The sequence below is a fragment of the Buceros rhinoceros genome, unplaced genomic scaffold (assembly GCF_000710305.1).
Source record: "Buceros rhinoceros silvestris isolate BGI_N320 unplaced genomic scaffold, ASM71030v1 scaffold6270, whole genome shotgun sequence".
NCBI classification, from domain to species: domain Eukaryota; kingdom Metazoa; phylum Chordata; class Aves; order Bucerotiformes; family Bucerotidae; genus Buceros; species Buceros rhinoceros.
This window is the reverse complement of record NW_010391228.1, coordinates 42491-63840: the sequence shown is the minus strand read 5'-3', so window position 1 is coordinate 63840 and position 21350 is coordinate 42491. Positions and strand designations below refer to the sequence as shown.

The window sequence follows — 21350 nt, the reverse complement described above, 5'->3', positions numbered from 1 at the left end:
AGAGTTGTAAAGAAATGGCTGTGAAGACCATTTCAGCATTTGGTGAAGTGATGTAGTAGGCAACAACTTGAGCACTGTTAAGGACCACAGCAGCCTCCTAGGTATGGTGGAGGAGCTGGCCGCACATCTGTCCCACTCCAGCGTTTCTTGCAGCAATGAGATAAAATTCATCTCAGAACCATGTGTTCTACAATTCATTGTTTTCACTTCGTGTGTGCAGCAAATAATGGTCAATGTACTATTGCACTGCTGGCTTGCTAAGCTCATTGTTAAGGCATTGCCATAGTTTTCCACGTTAGATTTCAGTTTCTATGATGCCTTCAGTGGTCTTCTGAAACATCCAGGGCTGACTTCCTGATGTGCTGCTGACAATCACATCAGCTGAAGTGTGGGGGTCTTGCAGGTAGATAGCAGCACGACTGAAACTGTAGTCCGTAAAATTATTTTGTTATTAATCCATTAAGAATTTTGTAGTTTGGTGAGCAACTTTGATGTTTGGGGAGCTTTATGTGACACCCAAAATGTATTATTGCTTATTTGAATGTGATAGCAGCAAATGGACAGGAATAGAAATGCAGAGGATGTTTGGGCTGTGCCTGTCACCCATGACCCCCTACCAAAATAGAGCAGCAGAGCTGTTAGGTGATAGCACCTCCCTGAAAACAGGCTCACTCTTTAGTTATTCAAGGTGAAAGGCTGTGCAGCTTAAATCCCTGTGAAACTTGTCCTTACGGATGTCATATTGTGTGCTACATGCTTCCTGCTTTCAGTGGGGCAGCTTTTATAGCAGGCTTTGCAGCTTGCAGGATATTTTTTGTTGTGGCTCTTAACACTGTGCCCCAGGCTCCACTAAATAGACAACCTCATTAAAAGAGAAATAGCGATAGTAAAGCAGTGACTTTCTCATGCCATCTAACTCACATATTTGACATGATTGCTGGACCCTCCAAGTACTTAATTGATTGACTTAATTGATTTAGTGGCACTGGAGGCTACAGCATGGAAATAAAGGGGCAAGATGAGGATAAGGGGTGAAAAAATTTATGATAGGTGCCAAGCAGCCTGAGGGAAATTAGAAATGCTACAGATCTCAGAGGCAGCTAAATCAATTCAGTGTGATGTACAGGGAGCAACCTGGGGGAAGAGGAGTAGTGGGGGACAGAATGAGGAAAAGCAGAGAAAATAATGGCTAGTGGGAAAGACCTGGGTAAACTTACGGGGAAGAGGGATGACAGCAGCCTTGGTGGAGGTGAGGTGGGTATTGTGGATTTCTTTAACACCAGCAAAAAACTCCCTAGTGTACGAATAAAATACAATCATGACACATTCAGCCTAAAAAAGACTTGTGCGTCACGAGATTGTTCTAGTTATCCAGTTTGAGACCTCACCTGTGCTTCCATTTAAAATCCTCAACTTTTGAAACAGGGACTAAAGTCACAGGAGACCTAAAATAATGTAGAGGATATGTTCAGTGGACTTTTTTAACAACTGAAGCTTAAATGTTAAATTACTTTCTAATCTGTGCAATATTTAATTGACTGTATTGAACCATAATATAAATTAAGTCTTCTCTATAATTTGTTCTGTCGTACTGCAGCCCTCCAAAACAATTTGATACCTCACTTACGAATTGGTAAATGGCTCGTAGCGGCGCTTAGCAAAGAGACAGTAAAAACATAAAATAGTATGGTGGAATCCATCAGCATGGACATACGGGGCTGTCATAAACATCCCCGACTTGTGAAATAATTCTGTTACGTGCTTCTGACCCACTAGAGAGAGGATTAAGTCATGCAAAAACCTTCAAGATAATAAAAAAAACCAAAAAGAGGCTGAGGAGAAAGAGGGGCAGATCAGCTTTTGAGTGTTAACTGTTGAGCACTGACCGGCAGTTCTGCGTGGCTTTTGTTTCATTTCCTCTCAGGACTGTTCATATCAAGTATTGAGGGGGTGGCACATGTGAACAGCTATAAACTGAGGGATCAGGATGACATTTCTGTTGGTAGGTCTCATTTTACAGGACAGATTAATCAGTGCGAATGCAGCAGACACAAATCTAATCAAAACTTGCAAAAACCGTGTATTTATAGTCTCCATTATAACTCTGTTGGGTGGCTGAAGGAGATGATGGTTCTCCTTGTCCCTTCTGCTCTCCTGTCCTTTGATGTCCTTCTCTCTGCTGTGAAGGACTCTGAGGAGTGCTGGGCAGGCTGCAGCTTTAAAGATCTGCAGAAAGGAGGCAGGTCTGATCTTGCATTTTATGGTGGTAAATCTCTACTGATTTCAACAAGAGTCTCATTTCTGCTTTACAAGAACAAAGACAGGCACTCATTAAACAACATGCAGAATAGAGTTCTGGAATATGTAGAAAGGACACGTTAGATGATTTGAGGGCTGTGAAAACGCAGATTCAAAGGATTGTTCACATTTGAATAGAGATATGTGTATGCAACGTTGCATTTCACATGCATGTTCCAACTTGGTATCCCTCAAAGAAATGAAAAACTCCTGCTTAAACACTCCATACGGTAAAACGTAAAAGGATAATGTTGCGGTCACCTTTACTTAATTTGTACTTGTATTGATACGGTATGTAAAACATCATAATCATTAAAAATATAATGATTTTGGAACAGTTAATGAGGTTTCCCAAATAAATGGGAGAATCTTACATTGTGGGTGATACTTTTCCATGGTAGAATGATCTTCAGATTTAATTCCATGAGGAAGGAATCTGATCACAGTTTAATTTCAGTGCAAAACGCTGTCTCACAATCAATAAAGCAGTGTCAAAGAACTTTGATTTAATAGGAGCTGGAGATAACATTCCCTGTCATATGCAGAGTAGAGAGATGGGAACATTTCGTTTCATTGTAACATGGAGCACGCAACTTGGTTTTCAGAAAAACCTGATAAATCAATATCCCTGTATTATCTAAGTAAGATCCCATCATTAATTCTAAACGCTTAACACATTTGGGGAATCTGAAGTGCACCTTCAGCTTAGCTGCACTCAGCCTGAAGTCAGTGGCATCGCTTCCATTTTCCTACGAGCAAGCAATCTTGATCTAGGGAAGTTAGGAGTTGTTTACTGTGAAATGAAAATGAAACATGTCTGGTCTTTTGTTCTATATGTAGTCATCTGTCTCTTGCTTGCTGCCTCTCCTTTTAAATTTCTGGCCGTGTTCTACAGAAGTCTCATCGCTTGTCACTTGCCCTGCCCGCGCTCAGCCTTTTCGCTTCTACACACACACATCCTCTCTAGTTCTGAATTTTAAAATGTTTTTTTATTAAACTCTAAAATAAGTGGTTGTTTAGAGATTGCCTGGGTACATGCTGGTTTTCAAAATGTGCTTTTCTCAAAACAAGCAGGAATCTGGACCTCAAAAGAATTCTTTGTGAGGCTGTGCTTGCTCTCAGAAGTAATATTATCCCTAGATGATAGAAGGTCAATATATCAGAAGGTAGAAATTCAAGCTAATAGATTGGTTTAGATAAACTTTTCAAGGACATTGTTCTATGTAGAAACACTTAAGTATTATTTTGGTAATAAAACACTATTATGCCAAAGCAAGAAAGATTCTGGCACTCCAAGACATGCTTATAGGAGTCTCAGATTCATGTCCTGGCTCTGGGGAGAGTTTTACTCCTACATATAAAATAAAATTGAATCTTTTTCTTATTAGAATTAGCTGAAGTGGAATTTTAAATAAAAAGTGAGCTTTTGCATTTAGCATTGATTTCAAGTTGAATCATTTAATTTCCATTATTTTCTTCTCTTTCATTTCCCAATTTTGGGGGGAAAATAAGGTTTTGGAGTTCTGTTACTGCTTAAAATGAAATATCACGTGCTGGCTGATGCCAGAAGTAAAGCAGTCTGATTCTTGCGGAGGTTGGATATCTCAGCTCTAGCCCTGCATCCCCTGCAGACCAGTCTGTCCTCAGAGTTGCCCTGTGTGAAGCTACACATAGCTTCTTTTATATACCTACAAATATAGGTTCTGTACCTAGGATGGTCTGTAGGTAGTAACTAGGTAACATGATATTTTCTGTTGAATTATATCTCACCAGAAGAACCAAGAAAAATTCTTCAACTGAAGCTTTTAGTGAAATTATTAACACAAGACAAATTTGGCTAGATTTTGAAATAGGTTCTTGAACAGGCTTAGAGAGTTCAGACATTAATTGATTTTGATAGCAGGATATGTTTGCTTCTTTTAATTCCGTATTGACATCCAGGTAAAGCATTGATGAAAGAGAGATCGTATCACTTTTGTGGTAGCATGTGTGGAAACATGTGGAAACGTGGTAAATGTGTAACATTTTGATGGAGATTTCTTACTGTGTTTTGGTTTTTTTTTTAATAGCTACTACAGCACCACCATGCAGTTCATGAAATTTCATACATCGCAAAGGATATCACAGACCATCGAGCATTTGGATATGTATGTGGAAAGGAGGGAAATCATAGATTTGTGGCAATAAAAACAGCCCAGGCAGTAAGTATCAAATCACTGTCATTTTCTACAATGTAACCTAATAGAAAAACCTTGTTCATAAGAGGCTGTTCAAGAGGCCAATCTTGTATTGTTCATTGTTGTGCTAGACTTCACGGAATCACACACAAAATTGTTTTGTTTGGAAGAGACCTTTAAGATCATCGAGTTCAACCATTAACCCAGCACCATCAAGTCACCACTAAACCATGTCCCTCAGCACCACATTGACACGCTTTTTAAACACTTCCAGGGATGGGAATTCCACCACTGCCCTGGGCACCCTGTTCCAGGGCCTTTAAGACCCTCTCTGTAAATAAGTTTTTCCTAATATCCAACCTAAATCTCCCCTGGCTCAACTTGAGGCCATTTTTTCTTGCCCTATCACTTGTTACCTCCTTTCAGGTAGTTGTAGAGTGTGATGAGGTCATGCCAGAGCCTCCTTTTCTCCAGGCTAAACACTCCCAGTTCCCTCAGCCACTCCTTACAGGACTTGTGCTCCAGACCCATCACCAGCTTCGTTGCCCTTCCCTGGACACACTCTAGCACCTAAATGTCCTTCTTCTAGTGAGGGACCCAGCTGAACACAGCATTTGAGATGCAGCCTCCCTACTGCCAAGTACAGGGGGACAATCACTTCACGCCTCCTGCTGGCCACACTATTTCTGATATCAGCCAGGATGCTGTTGGCCTTCTTGGCCACCTGGGCACACTGCTAGCTCATATTCAGCCGCTGTCAACCAGCACCCCCAGGTCCTTTTCTTCCAGGCAGTTTCCAGCTGCTTTTCTATAGGGGTAAATCATAAGTTGCAAATATTCAGGCCGGACGATGCAACAATAGTTTATGTGTACACAAGGCCTTCATTAAGATACAACTGCAGCAGACTGCTGCAGCCCCTACACACTACAAATTCTAAGTGCTAACTGTGCAGCTTCTTCCCTATCAGATCTATTTATAGTTTCTGAGTTATCTTACGTACTATGGCTGGATCGGTTTCAAGTTCACTGTCCTGCCCAGAGATGAGCTGGCTTTCCAGTCACCCATTGACACAACCTCTCTGTCTCCTCCTAAACAACACACCTCCTGCTGCTGACTGACAGCAGGCTTACAGGGCTGCTTCCCGGACCGGCCGGGGGGTCACGCCCACACTTTTCCTCAAACCTTTAACGTTGTTGGCCTTGGCTCATCGATCCACCCCATCCAGATCCCTCTGTAGATCCTTCCTATCCTCAAGCAGATCAACACACCTGCCCAACTTGGTGTCATCTGCAAACTTACTGAGAGGGCCCTCGATCCCCTTGTCCAGGTCATTGATAAAGATGTTAAAGAGAACAGGACCTGACACTGAGTCCTGGGGTCACCACTCGTGATCAGCCACCAGCTGGATTGAACTGCATTTATCACCACTCTCTGGGCCAGACCATCCAGCCAGTTTTTTATCCAAGCCATGAGCAGCCACTTTCTCCAAGAGAATGCTCCAGGAAACAGTGTCAAAAGCTTTACTAAAGTCTAGGTACACAACAGCCACAGCCCTTCCCTCATCCTCTAAGTGGGTCACCTTGTCACAGAAGGAGATCAGGTTGGTCAAGCAGGACCTATTTGCCTTTCATAAACCCATGCTGACCGGGCTTGATCTCCTGGTTGTCCTGTATGTGGCACTAGATGTCTCTCAAGATAATCTGTTCCATAACCTTCCCCAGCATGGAGGTCAGATTGACAGGTCTGTTGTTTTCTGGATCCTCTTGTACCCTCTGTACCACGGTAGGAAGTTTTCTCACTACATCCCTAACCCAGGCCCTGGGGAGGGAACAGACTTCCCTAAGTGGGTCAGGTCTGCATATCGGGCCACCTATGATAATGACCCGTCCCGTTGTGTTTGTACAAGTTTATCACAAGTGTCTGCTTAGATATTCTTAAATAGCAAATTAATGAAACCAGTTTGGGAAGAGGGAGGGTATTTCCTAATGTCTGATTTTTCACAATGTAGTTATTGTCTGTCTTTAAACCAGACTGGATACAGAGAAATCTGGTTATATTTTTATGCTCATTTAAGCAGAACTTGATAGATAAGAAATAGCTACCTTGCATATAATTGCATTGTATGAGAAACCACTAATAAATATGCCTTTATATTCATACATGTCTTTTATATTCATAATGTCTTTTATAAGCATAATTGTAATTATCATTAATTTGCAAGTATAGTTAGTTCAATAGAAATTAACCCAAGCCTGGATGCTAAGGTAGAAATTAATTCTGTTTGAAGTTCTCTCCAAGGTGGAGATGCTATAACTACTCTATCAGCAGGATGGGGTAAGAGGTTTGTGTTTTCCCATATAGAAACTTCCCTCCCTTTTTTTGCTTCCATAGGCTGAACCTGTAATTCTGGACTTGCGAGACCTGTTTCAGCTCATCTATGAACTGAAACAAAGGGAAGAAATGGAAAAAAAGGCACAAAAGGACAAACAGTGTGAGCAAGCAGTATACCAGGTACACGCATAAGCTTAGCCTACTGCTGAGAACAGTATGGTTTGAAGTATCCCCCAAAGCTGCTCCCACAGAGGCCCCGAGAATCCTCAGCGTTTTGTAACAGCAGTGGGTTTGAATGGTGCTAGCTTCAGCCGGACAGATAAGAACCTAGCAGCCATCGTGAGCTCAGAAGTAGGATTAAAGAGTGATGAAAGCTCTCACTTGGGGTGATGAACATGTTTAGCAACTGGAAATGATATATTCACTTCCTTGTAATTCAGAAGGAAAGCTCTAATGAAGGTCAGTGTGGTGTCAGTCAGGTTTTTAACAGTGTCTGGTACTTTAGGAGAGATTCAATTCCGAACGTGTGTATTTGAATCAAATCAAACTCAGATGAAACTTGAATAAAGTTACTTTGTACAATAACGTGACTTTATCTGTATACTAAAGAAAGAAAACTATTTACTTACCTGCCCATTTTGCTTATTTCTTTGCTGTCCTTTAATTTCTGAATACAGTTCTTTTTATCTCTACTGTTTTATGTTCTTTGCTTTTACTGCCTGTCCTCTTACTTTGCTGTAGACAATTTTGGAAGAAGATGTAGAAGATCCTGTATACCAGGTAATTTCTGAAGCTGTATGGCCTTGGAGTTTCAGAAATGACTAGATAGATGTTTTCTTCAAACACAGTCTGAACCTTTAACAGGTTGTTCTGGAAATTTACTGAGATAGAAGTTTCTCAGAAGACCTAAGGTTTTTACAGAAAGTAGAATATTTAGAGAAGAAATTGTGAGTAACAGCACACTATATCTGTAGAGAATAGAATATTTCAATTGGAATATAGAAATATCAGATCAAATATGTTGTAAATATTTCCTAAAATCTGGACTCACAAGCCACATTTTAAGTTTCAAAATGAGATTTGTCATCTTTTTTGAATACAAAATCTAACTGAATAGGAAGTTACTTTGAGAATAAGGAAAGTGGCATCTTGTTCTGATAGTAATGAATTGACATTTTGTTTTTGTCTTCTGTGGGGCAAGAATTTAATTCAGAGGGTGAATATTTGTAAAAGAAACAGCAGTGGAATTGATGTTCTATCACATTCCCTTGCTGGCGTTTGGGCTGTGATTTAATAATAGATCTGAAATTTAAATCTTGTTCCATCCAAGCAAAATGTCTGGGAGCAAAGATGATTATCAGAAATATGTCAATATATTCATGTCCACTACCCCCCCGAGTGTGAAGAAGACAAAGATGTAATTTCATTCTCATGTTTTTGTGCTGAGACAAAATATGTGATAGTTTACTTTTTTTTTTTGTCCTGGAGATTTTGTGTTCTTCCGCTTAGGCAAGTCAGTGGGAGGCACGCTGCAAGAAACTGATTCAACCATTAGGGATGCTGAACAGTGCCCAAGGTGCACCAAGAAAGATGATAAGAATTAGAATGCCCTAAATGAGTATTCAGCTTTTATAATGTCAGGAGTTTTACTTTCTGCTCCTCACAATAAAGCAGCGACCTGAAAATGGAAAGTGTGGTGACAGCCTTTGCCGTGTGTCCCATTCCGTGAGCACCAGCCTATTCACCCGGTTTGGATTTAGCATTTTTATTCGTAGTTAATAAATATATGTGGAAGTAATTGCCATTATGTAAAAGAGGCAAAATTCACGTTGACTTCAGAAAATTAATATTGGGCCACAGGCGGTCTCCCTAGTGAGAAAGAATTAGGAAGTTGCTCTAATGATCATTAGAGGAGATTTAGGTCTATTCATCGCCGGTTTATGAAACATGAAACAACCTTACTCTGCGCTCTCCCACAAGCCGGTTGTCCTGCTGCCAGCCTATACTTTGAACTTGTTTCTTTAATGCCTGCCTGTGTTTTTACGTGGAATTCCAAATCGCCTTTTTCCCTTCTGTTTCATCTTTGACTTTCCTCTCTGGCGGCTGGTGTAATAGTACATTGTGTTTGAGGCTGGACACGAGCCAATGCGTGAGCCTGAAACGGAAGAAAACATTTATCAGGTATAAAATCGCTAACTTCGGTGTTTTCATTGCAACGATTGCGAGCGTTTAGTGAAGTACATTTCACATAGAGTTCACTTTTATTAGTTTTCATTCATCACAAAAATGTCTGGCATTTCATTCTGGTGACGTGAATAATCTGCCCACTCTCGGTGTGGTTTTTCTGTTGTTTGTCATTTCAGCTTCTGCAAATTTTATTAACCTTGTCAATATATGAAGGTCTTAAACTTCTGAGTGCACCATGTAAGATGATAAATAGTAGATTCTCTTTTTTTTCTGTTAATTTTTTTGAGACTTTTAACACATATTCCAAGAAACAGATACTGAAATCTCACGGAGGGCGGGTGTTGCAAGCAATTCTGAGAAGGCGATGGCACTGCTCTTCTTTCTGGCTAATCGAGGAAATAAATGAGCAAAACTTAAGAGCTCTCAGTGGATATCCCCGCGACTGGGAAAGATATTTTCAGGGTGCATATGTTATGTTAGAGCCGAAGCTTGTATTCTTCACACGGACAAAAAATTGCGTTGAAAGCAATATAAAATAATCTTTTGTCATCCAGTGGATGCTCCAGGGATCAGTCCGGGGTTTATTAAAATATAATGTAATTCATTTTGTATCACATACTAGAGGCAAATATGAAGATAGACAGGAATCTCTGTATGCTATAAGAAAACGGTGATTTGAGGAAATCGTTTAGTGTGGCGCAGAAGGAGATTCAAGCAGTGATTAAGCATTTCATCTAGCTGTACCAGAGCTTGATCTGCTAATAGGAGAAGCTTTTTGAGGGTAGACAAGAGCAAGGAGAGAACAAAAAAAAGGGAGAGGGTTTTTTTTTTTTAAGTAATAAGAAAAGGTAGAAAAATAATATAAAAAATGAAAGGGTGGGGTAGCTGTAAGCCAAAATAGAAAGAAGCAAAGTGGGAAAGGGAAATGCACATTAAACATTAGAAAATAACCAAATTGAAGACCTCATCACAGGATCAATAAGAAGAGATTCATTTAGCCAGTCTCTGTTGATTTTCCAGCACCCCCACCACTAGAGTATGGGTCTTTCTGCATCTCTAGACCAAAATGTGCAGAGCTCTCATGGTATGCCTAAGGTTGAAAATGTTGAACTGCAGCGCATTGAAAGTTTGACTATTTTCAGGAAACAATTTGTTAAAAAATTACTAGGGTAGCTGTCAGTTGTACACTAGAAATAAAAATCCCAGGACAACTACAGTCAGACAAAAAAATTCTTGATTGTTGCTTATCAAAGTCCGGAAGTTTTAGTGACATTTTAGAGAGGTACCAGTGGAAGCAAGCAAAAGGGGTCATCGCTCGCAGTGTTGGGATATCTTCAAGCAAACTTTGGTGGGTAGGAAGAACTGTGTCTGAGGAATGACCTAAAGGACAGGAGGCCTCTATTGCAGTTTCTTTTACTTAAATGGAAATAGAAGATGATAAGCAGATAGTGAGGTCTTGCCTCATCTCCAGGTACTGCTCTTACTGTCCTGGAAGTCACCAGAGAATCGCTCAAGGCTTCATTTGACAGTATCTGGAGGTGATGAAGCGTTTCCTGCCACAGTGGTGCATAGAAAATAGCTGTGATTCATATACCACACCAGTACATACAACCTAGCAGCGTCCTTTTCTGTGTTTACTACAGGCAGAACCTTGAATACAGCGAACACTGAGATGAGGGAGCTAGGATTCTTTTTCTGTTATCTCCTGGAACTGACAGATGCTGAAGTATCACTACTGTAGAATTCCCCAGCACCACGACCTTCCTCGTTCCCATGGACTTGGCAAGCTCTTGTCTTGCTATAGATCTGGGTTCCCACAGCTTAGATCCTACACTTAGATCACTGGCGAAATTGTTTCTCTTTCTTGAGATGATCTCAAAACCATCCAGGCTGTTATTAAAAATGTAATTAGAAAAGGTTCTCTTCTCTTTTTTTTTCCTGTTTGGTTTTGGTTTGGGGTTTGGTTGGTTTGGGGAGGGGGGGTGTTGGTGTTTGGAGTAGGGTTTTTTTGGTTTGGGGTTTTTTTTGGTTTTATGCAAATTGGTGCCAGCTTCTATTATTTACTACAAAGCCTTCCCCAGACGACACTTTGGTAAACATGCATATGCTCAGTAGCCTCATGCATCCTTGCTTCAGCCTTGCTAGATGTTTCATCTGGTACTACTCTGGTTTTTCAACCAAGAGCTGGTATGCAGAGAATTCACATCTCCCTTGGTGGAGGTTCCTACTCGGTGGGTAACTAGAGGTGGAAGATATGTGCCAAAAGTGACAATTACTGTTTGGTTTTAGCATGGTAGAGATCACAGTTTTCTCTTTAAGCACTCTCTCTCTGTCTGTCACCTTTCTTCAGTACATTACCCCACAGATTGTCAGTATCTGTCTGCTCTTTTAACAGTGTCTATGTAAGTTGCTCTAATGTGTTAGTTAGGCAAGGACTTGATTGCTGAGCACGTACCAATCCTCTCACCTCATGTCAGGTTTCTTAATAGCATCTCTTGTCCTGCCTGTTGTTTTAGTGATGCGGGATGGGATTTTGTTAGGTTGTTTTGTGTGGTGTATGTAGCAGCGCTGGTCTCTGTGGAGGGGCAAGCTCTGCTCCAGGAGAAGCAGTCAATCTGAGCTGCAGTGCCTGTGTGGCTAGTAGGATGCATCAACATGGTTCAGAGCCTGTCACAGAGACAGAGCTGTCAGCAGCAATAGTGCTGCTACCTCTTTGCTAATCAAAACCAGGAGAAATCCCCTACAGATTTAAGTCTAAGCAGCGATGCAAAAAAGCGTGATGATACATGGTGAGTAAAGACAACAAGAAGACAGGTGGCATCGAGTCGGTAGAGAAAAACGTCTTTCAGAAAAGTTTCTCTGTCCTGATAGTAGAAGTCAGGGCCCTTTCTCTAGTGTAACATAAGGTGCAGTTAAAAAAAGGGGCTTGGTAGTGCAGGCAAATGGGCATTCCACACTAAGCTGTGGATAGGAGTGTGCAAATTGAGGGGACTTAATGGAAGAGTTGGAAGGAGGAATAGGAGAACGGAGGGGGAACATTGCAGAGAGGAGAAAAACACAGCCTGATGATAGTTTATAAATACTTTATCTTAGCACATCTGCCCTCTTTTTATGAAGACTAAGCTTGCCAGCGGCTTAGTAAATAGACCAGTCTTGGTTTCTGCTCTTACACTGTGACTTAAAGCTCTCTCTCTTTAACAGACTGTTATTTCTGTTATTTTTGCAGTTGAATTGTTCCACTCTCACTATTTCCACTTATCTAATGTGATAGATGGTTTTAGTGGAAGTGACCAGTACTTTAAGAAAAACTAAGGCAAGCAAGTCATTCCTGGGACAGGAATAGAAGAATCTTTTCAAAAGCTCGTTCAGTTTCTGCAAAGGTTCTGTCATCATGCTCTTGACAATGTGCACCAAGTTAAAGATGCACCATTTCCCATGAGGACTTTGATGTTTAAAAATGGGCAAGAGAATGTTTGAACAGTAGGGAGAGGTTTTGTACATTACACAAAATAAGAAATGATAGCATATTTCAATGAACAAGTAACATTGCTCCAGCTTCCCATACACCAGCCCTACTCTAATATCACAACTCCAAGGTATTTCTTGTCTTAGAAAACAGAAAGGTAATAATTTTGTCATATCTTCAGTATTATTTCTCCTAATGACCTGTGAGGTTTCATTAACATCTGAAATGTAACCTTCTTATGCTGAATCGCCTTCTTCATTGGAAAAGTAGCACTCTTATACTTACTCATCCCAATTTAGAACATGGCTTACTGTTCTTTTTGCTTGTCTCATTTACAATAGATGTTCAGTGCTTCTAAGAAGGAAAAGAAGTATAATCACAAATTACAAATGTGTAAACTGCAGCAAGCAAAGCCCAGTATTACAAAGCAACTGAATTTGCATGAGCAGGTTATAATTACCCAAGGTGTAAATCACGACTGTTCACTCAACTGAAGACTGGCCTAAAGTTTTTTAAGTGTGTCATCCCCTGTCCTTGCAAGGCTGTTGACTTCAGCTCCTTGACTGTGTCAGAATCTGTGAGGCCAGTCATTCCTTAGTAAAATTGTAGCATTTTAACCAAACATTGCTTAGAGCAGCCGCAAGGCCCATCACTGCATCACATGCTATGACTTTATTTGACTTAGATTATTAAATTAATTGGAAGGAAGAAATCTAATGCCATAGGCTAAACAACTTTTTCCCTCAGATCAGTAGCTCTACTCTGATCTCTGCCATGGAGGAAGATGACATACTGACCTGATCATGACTTCCATGTGCATCTTCTAACCCGCTCGTAAAATGAAAAAAACCAACCATTTAAATAGGAAGGAAATCCAAGTGTGCCTGGACTTAATGCAACCAGAATTAACTAGGAATGAAAATCTTTTTTTCCAGAACTCTGCTGAGCTTTAGGATTTAAGAAATTCAGATAGATGTTTTATTTCTTCAGTATCTTCTCCATTAATGATACTCCTTGGAAGAAAAGGGAACCATCCTTGATTCCATTAGTATTAAATGTACATAAATATCACTTGCTGATTTCAATTTTTCATCAAACCTGCTTGGGTAATGACCTCGGTTTTCATTTGCTGTTGCAGGTTCCTACCAGCCAAAAGAAGGAAGGTGTTTATGATGTGCCAAAAAGTCAACCTGTAAGTGTAAGTATCTTCCCTATTTATATGCCATAAAGAAGTTGTGTTTCTTAGCTTCTCTCATTTTGTATGTAATCCTTTCATTATTGTTGGAACATCTGGCACACTCCTCATGATGAGAATTTTTTCAGTGATGTGTTATGGGTTGATTGGCTTCATTCAGAGTAACCAGGATTGTAAAATCTCTTATATTCATCTCATTCATTACATAAATCTCCTTTCTGTCTTTTCTAACTCATTCTTATGAAAGTCACCATTTATAAATGTATTAGTTGTGGTTAAGAGTCGACAGTGAGCCTTCTCAGTGAAGGATGGGGACAGTCTTTTTAGCAAGGCCTGTTGTGAGAGGACAAGGGGTGATGGTTTTGAACTAATAGAGGGACATTCAGGCTGGATATAAGAAAGAAACTTTTTACAATAAGTGTGTTGAGACACTGGTCTGGGTTGCCTGGAGAGGTGGTAGAAGCCTCATCCCTGGAACTATTCCAGGTCAGGTTGGCCCTTGGGGCTCTGAGCACCCTGCTCTGGGTGCAGATGTCCCTGCTCTCTGCAGGGGGGGTGGACTGGATGAGCTTTGAAGGGCCCTTCCAACCCAAAGCATTCTGTGATTCGGTGATTCTTCACCTTAATACATGAACTGCTGCTGCCTGGATGAGAAGGGTTCCTGTACAGCACTAGTTAACAAGGCTTATCACTCTGCATGACCGTGGCTTGTGTCTGCTCCCATGTGTGCTCTGTCAGAGCCTTGGTTTATATATTGTGCTCCTTACACCTTGAGTAGGACAGCAAGGAGGCAAGGTCTGAGAAGAGTGGAGGTTGAGAGTTTTCCTGTTTGTATTGCACTGCTTTCCTGGTTTTTGCAGGCTGTATTCAGCCCACGTTTTCCTCGCAATAGGTGAGTTATACTGGTTAGTATAAATCTGTGCTATAAATACCTTGGGAAATTTTTCAATTGCATTGGTTACACAGAAAATTAATATTTCTGAGCATTTGTGTGAGAATGCAGAGAAACAAAGGGACAGGTCAGGAATTTCAGTCTACTGTAAGCATAGGGGAAATGCCTGTATTGAAGATAGAGACTCCTTTCACAGGAGGATGTGGTAACTTGCACAGCTTGAGCTGAGCATGGAGACCAAGGTGTCGAATAAAAAAGATAAATCCTGGAGAGTGGCTGGATTGGGGCCTGAATCATGATACTTTTGTGGTTTGCACAAACAAACAAAACTTGCCGTAAATATTTCATGGTAAGCCACTAAGGGGAGGGAGGCATCATTGTGTTGGCTGGGAAAATCCAGTAAAATAACTCACGTTGCATAACTAATCAAGGTATTTGTGGGTACGGAGTAGCTGTAGATTTTTTACTCATTTCTCGTATAGTTCAGTGTTACAATTTTTCCCCTGTACATTTCCTGTGACTTTTGTTTTTATTATTCCTTCAGCGCTGTCTCAGATTCACTCAGGGTACAGTCTGTAATTCAGGTCGTTGCAGTATGGCTGTGGGTGCAGAGTACCCATGCAATCATGTCTGCAGACACTTTAGCCTGCCCTGGTAAAGAGCATGACTGTGAGATACAGGGCATATGACACCTACTCTGTAATCATCAAATACGTTTAATCTGTCATCTCTATGAAGCTGGTTGCAAACTTAATTCTTTTTTGCTATTTCATGGTTAAACTGAAAGCGATTAGAGCTTTTTCTCCAAACAAGTCTGTACTTTGTGATGAAAAAGTGAAGAAAGAGAAGCAGTAGAAATAAGCAGCTGAGATTTTGTTTCACCTTTTTATATTAGTGTGTATTAAAAGAAAAAAAAAAGGCAGCAATAGCTCTTAAAATTAGCAATTTAATATTCCACTGACCATCTGATTTATTGCTCACCCGTCTACATGCGAGGTTCTCTGTCATTGAGACATTTGCCATAATTTTTTTTTTCAATTTATAGCTGTCATTATTACATAAACCTCTAAAATACAAGCTGAGGGCAAATAATCCAGCTCATCTACCTGGTTTAAACGTGTAAGGACACTTGCTTTATTAGGAAACCTTGCTTTCAGTAATTTCAGAAGAGATGAATAAAGTGAGAAACTTTTTGTAGCTCCTGATAGGTTTCAGGCACCATGAATTCTCTCTCCAGGCAATAAATATGACACTTAATAAAAATGCAGCAAGTTTTGCTTGACTTCAAAATGAACTGCCCTTGTTCCTTGGAGAGAGATCGGGTTTTTGTCTTGGGATTGTCCTCCTCTGGTGTGTTCCCAGGCAAGTTAACTCTAGTCTCTGTGCATTAAAGTAAGGAATATTGAAGTAGTCTTCTAGGTGCCCTCCACCCTTGACTTCTGGAGCCAATGGAGAGAAATAGCTGCTTCACAGAAAAATTCCTTGTGTCGGCGTGAGATGTCCCTCTCAGGTGGAGATAAACGTTCATCTAGGCATCATTCTTCCATGGCTGCAGGGGAACTTTAAATGACCTGCAGGTGTGATAACTTCTAAGTCTTAGGTGGGGTGAGATCTACCACGATGTAAAAACCAAAAGCCTGAATCCCTTTTTCAAAGGCTGCTTTGAAACTGGGAAGTGTAATTCATACTGATTTTTGATAAGCTACAGATTCCTAAGAACCATCTGGGCAAAGATTTCTCTGTGCGTGCGAGATCCCTGTGTGGCTGAAGGCCATGAAACACCTTCGTGGTAGCACCATGAAGCAGAAGTATCCAACATAGTATATGCAGCGAGATAGCCCATGTACTTCCACAATACTGTGCCATTGTGTGGGGCCATTTGTCAGAGGGTGTCAAAGTACATTACAGTGTGACTCCTCATGATCTCTGATATCAAGTAATGTCAATACATTGCAAATGAGGCAGAAAAAAAATGAGTCTCGGGTCTCAGAATCTGAATGTACACACTGAACTCAATTATGAGTGGTGGCTGGTTGCCAAGTCACTTCTCTAACACTGGGATGAAAAAAAATTGCTTACTCAGTGTAATTCTTGTATTTCCCTGTAGCTCTGCTGCATCCCTTCCCAGCAAATCCTACTCTCCTATAGATTTCCTCTGCTGGGCTTGCAGCTCAACTCCGAACACACGCTCTTCGTGGTATCCAGTTTCCCTCCAGTATCTCTCCCTTCCTTTCTATTAGCTCACACTTCTTGTATTCATCCCTATTGTCTCTGCTCCACCCCTACACTAATTCTCCTATTTGCCATTCATGGAGAGTAGGCATCAAGCCAGACAAAGCAAGCAAGCTTACCCCAAAAAGCTTTGTGTTAAGTGGCACACACTCCACTTAGGAATTGTAGTTCTCTGTGGGAAAACGGTTCTAAAAAAGTGAAATGTTTAATGAGCTCTTTTTGTCATAATTTCCCATCGTCTCCCCGTTACACATCCACATCAAGTTCTACCTGTCATGGTGTTTTTAGTAATAAGAGTCAGACTGTAAATACTCTTCACGGAGACTGTCAGTCATGTCACAATAAAATCTTCTCATTAAAATGTCTGAACTATCTGCTTACAATTTTAGGAAGGCTTTCAAACAACTCATCTTACTGCTTTATAAAGATTCACAGCATTATAGCTGATGCCTTAGACTGCAGGCAGTCATTTGGCTCGTACCAGCTACATGGAAAATTCTGCGCGGAATGGACAGGGAGTAATCTGGCTGCCTGAGGTACAAGGCATGGGAGGAGCAGATGAAGCTGGGCTGGACCTGAGCACGTGTTGGCCTAGAAGCTGTAAGGGTTACCTAATCCTTCTGCCTGAACTAGGAAGCTGCTTTCGGGAAAGTTCGGGTTTGATTCTGGCTGGGCTTACAGTGCTATTTGCAGGTCAGATTTGATCAGGTCTTGTGTTCTGAAGTGTGCCTGGTGTCATCTGTAAAGTGTGGACAGCTCTGGGCTCCACCAGCTCACAATGCCTGGATGCGTACCAAAATGTCTGGCAATAAAATAGTTCAGAGCAGCTTTTCAGGTACTCACCATCCTCTACTGAATTCTGTCTATGACGCTTGGTCTGGAGAAGAGATTTGGAGCTGGCTTTTCCCTGAGTTTGCATCAGCACCTTTACTTGCAGACTGGTGACATTGACTTCAGCCTCCACCATCAGGCTTTCAGGATCGAATGTTCAAACATGAGAAGAAAGAGAGTGCGCAGACCCAGTCTCTGACCATCTGTGCTGGCAAAGCTGTCTGGTTTTATTCACGTTTGCTGAAAGAGATGCCTGTGTTCCAATGCCCCAACGTGGTTACACTCAATTAAACCCCATGTATGTGGTTTAACATTGCGGTGTGGGACGTGCATTTTTAACAGGCACAGCTACTCGTTGCAGCATTTGAAGACATCAGTTTGTTATGATCATGTCCTATGGCCCGAGTTTCTTTGGTGTTTTGCTGGGCCTTTGCTATTTCTTTAAACAGAAGTGGTTATACATACCAGTATCTGTCGTGTAGACCTTGCACTGATTGTTGGGAGGAGATTTTGTGCAGCACTGGAAACACCTCTGCTCCGGGTGCTCCTCCTCTCAGCTTGCCTTCTGATTTAATACCAGTATTAACGGTGCTGCTCCCGCTGGCTTATAATGGAAACGTTTAGCACCATGGCAAAGGTAATATCTGAGCCCTGAAGGTGAGATGTTGTTGTCACATACACACCTTCAACAGCGAGAATCGTGCTGTAGTACGAGGCCGTTGTTATAACTGCCTCTCCACACATCAGCCGTTTGTTTCTGTCTGCTGTGTAGGTACCATCCCCTCTGCGACCTGCGTCACCTGCCTTGAGTTATCCTCCAGGCAATCATGGCAGACATTGCTAGGTGATCTCCAGTGATGTTGCTCACGTTGCACTGTCGTGTCTTAAGATATTTGTATATGTGGGGTTTTTTCCTTCCTCTAGGATTAGAGGGATGCTACTGGCATTGCAGGAGAGTCCCACACTCAGCAGGGTCTGGCTGATGCAGGAGAGGCAGGATGCCACCGGGCAGGTTTGGAACATTGGGCAGGTAGCTGGCACAGCTATTTTGTTTGGACTTGGTGTTAATTATGCGTGTTACTAATCAAGGTCTGTCATTATCTGTGATTTAATTACTTCTGTTGTAAAAGGTCACTGAGGTTTTTCAAGGTAATTTTTCCTTCCTTTTAGCAAGATGCATTGGCCTCGTCTTCCGCTGGTTTATACTTTCTGCTTCTGCTTATACCTGAACTGCAAGTAAAAACCCTGAATAAAAGCCTTTTACCCTCACTCAGTACTGGCATAAACAGATGATAGTAAAACCACTCAGACACCTGAATTTTCCCTAGCTGCCTCTGTTCAGCTGAAGTGAGAGGCCAGATTGGGGGCTTTGCTCAAAGCCCCATCTCTCTTTTCCAAGGAGAGGAACTAGCCACTGTCAGGGATGCTTCACAGCATCAACTTGTGGCTACTCTGCTCAGTGGGATATTAGTTCCCTGAACAAGCACTGCAAGAACTAAACCTGTCTGTATTTTTGTTTGACTTGGTAGCATTCTTTCCTTTTTTTATTTTTTTTTAAGCTATGTTTTCTGGGGATATTTTGTGGTTTACCCCTGAATAAAGGTTTTAATGGCACAGAAAGCAGGTCCTCCTCCCAGATTATAGCAGCTGTAACATAAAGTGATGAGGTTTCTTCATGTGTGTTATATACATGGCTTATGTAGGCTTTAGCACCTGAGCTCAAAGTTAGGGATATTTCAGCTGAATCTGAAAAATTGTTCTGGCAATGCCAGGTACATACAGCGTTCAAAAAGCTGTTAACTCGAATTCAGAGTTTGTTTTTCCAAAATCTGGAGGATTATATGTTAGAATTAATCCGTTGTTAATGTATAGACCGTTTAAGATTATGACTTGTAATCTGGATAGTTTCTGAACATTGAAAATAGACCCATGCAGAGTTCTGGTTTCAGTCCATCCATAATTTTATAACTAGCATGTTTTAATAGTGTAGGAATACCATTTTAGAGATGTCCTGATTTAATTGTTCTTGTCTGTCATATTGATACAGGAGGCCACATTTTGAGCTCTTCTTAATCCGTAGGAATTGTCCTGCTAGCAGGCTTTCCATTCCTGCGTTTGTAATACCATTCCCTGATCATGATCCCAAACCCTACACCTCCGGCACAATGATTACATGCCATCAAAGCATTGAACTTAGTTAACTTCCTAGTGTAATCCTTTAGGAAGCTGTAATCCAGCAGCAGTGCCCTCAATCAGTTTTTCATCATTCTCTCTCTCTGAATTGTACAGACAGCAAGAAACAAGGAAGCAAACAAAAGCTCTAAATTTTGCCCTGGTGACACAGTTCTCTTGTTGCATATATGTGACATGGGTGTTAGGGTGGCAGTTTAGATTTCTACTTTTTATACAGAACTTGGGATAATAATAAATGATAAATTGATAAATATTTCAGTCGCCCCTTAGTTTATGTAGCCTGTTAGGTCGCACATGTGATGGCTTCATGTGTATTCCATTTCCTAATCTTACCTGTATTCCTGCATGTTTTCTGGGGTAGTGTCAGTCCCTTTCAGTATTTTTTCAAAGTGGAGAAAAGAGAGCTAGCAGGTCTAGCTCATTGATTCTGGGGTTAAGTTCTGTTACAGATAGTGAATTTTCTATCTTTTATGCTGTATGACTGATGCAGGTTTTATCTGATGGCTGCTGATATATTAAGTTGACATGTGCACATTGTATTGATTCACTACATTTTTATTTTATTGAAGCCCTGCAGCTCATAGTAATTTTCCAAAGCATCTATTTGCACAGCATCTGCCTTCTAAGTAGTGAAGTTTGTAGCTTTACCTAGTCCGTATCGCTTTATGGATTAAATTATATCAGTTGCACAATGTGGTATTTATTTACAAGGTAAAGGGAATACAGTTCTGTGCGCATTTTGCATCAGTTTGGGTAGAAGCGCTTGTAAATCTTTACAGATTCGTTCAGTGCCATCCTACATTATTAAGTGAAGAAATACACAGGTCTTGGTTTCTTTGCTTGCTGAAACTCGGGAGATTATAAGGTTTGGAAAACACAATAATGTCATGGTGTTCAATCATGAAGATAGAAATAACTTGTTTCTCAAGCTTGGCTATAGCTCCAGTCACTGTTATTTTGAAAAGATAGACCGTATAACTGTGCCTTGCAAGTATTTTAAAGTAGCCAGTTTGTGGTTATTTCCGATTTCTTTTCATTGTTAAGTTTATTCCCTGCAAGCAGCCAAAGCTATCTCTGCTGTCACAGCCTAGAAATGGAGGTTTGCTCCCATGTGGAAGTCTGGGTTCTCGCCATCACATGTTTCTCCAATCTGCCGTTAAAGGAAGCCATCAAGTGTCACCACGGCTGGCTGCACTGTGCCACCCGGGTGGTGCCATAGTCCCCTGCCATTAAAGAGCTCGTCTTTCCCGATCTGGGCTCTTCTTATGTCCTATACCACTGTCCTCATTCCCATTTTCCCAGGGACAACTGGTGGAGCTACACACTGGAAAAAAAAAAGGTGCATTTCTTTCAGAAATCGATCTTCAGGGCAGAAACATCCTTGGTGCCAATTAATGTGTCTGGCAATAACTGGATGGAAACCTGGCTGAGGCTGGCCCTGACGCAGAGCCAGCCAGCAGCTTGTCGTTGGTCCCAGTTTTCCTATTCAGACACTCTTCCTCATGCTGAAATGAAAACTGTATCAGCTGAAATGCTTTGCTCTTTCC

The 21350-nt window shown here is 41.1% G+C and overlaps 1 protein-coding gene across 1 annotated transcript in view; it reads left to right on the top strand.

The window, feature by feature from the left end:
* Positions 1–4367: 4367 nt before the first annotated feature.
* Positions 4368–21350, top strand: part of DAB1 (Dab, reelin signal transducer, homolog 1 (Drosophila)) — a gene marked incomplete at its 5' end in the record, with an annotated part of 30351 nt that continues 13368 nt past the window's right edge. Inside the window, 5 exons of the mRNA XM_010140730.1 lie at positions 4368–4499; positions 6868–6987; positions 7549–7587; positions 8923–8988; positions 13599–13658. Coding sequence (XP_010139032.1) covers positions 4368–4499; positions 6868–6987; positions 7549–7587; positions 8923–8988; positions 13599–13658 — 417 coding nt within the window. The remainder of the gene's footprint in view (positions 4500–6867; positions 6988–7548; positions 7588–8922; positions 8989–13598; positions 13659–21350) is intronic.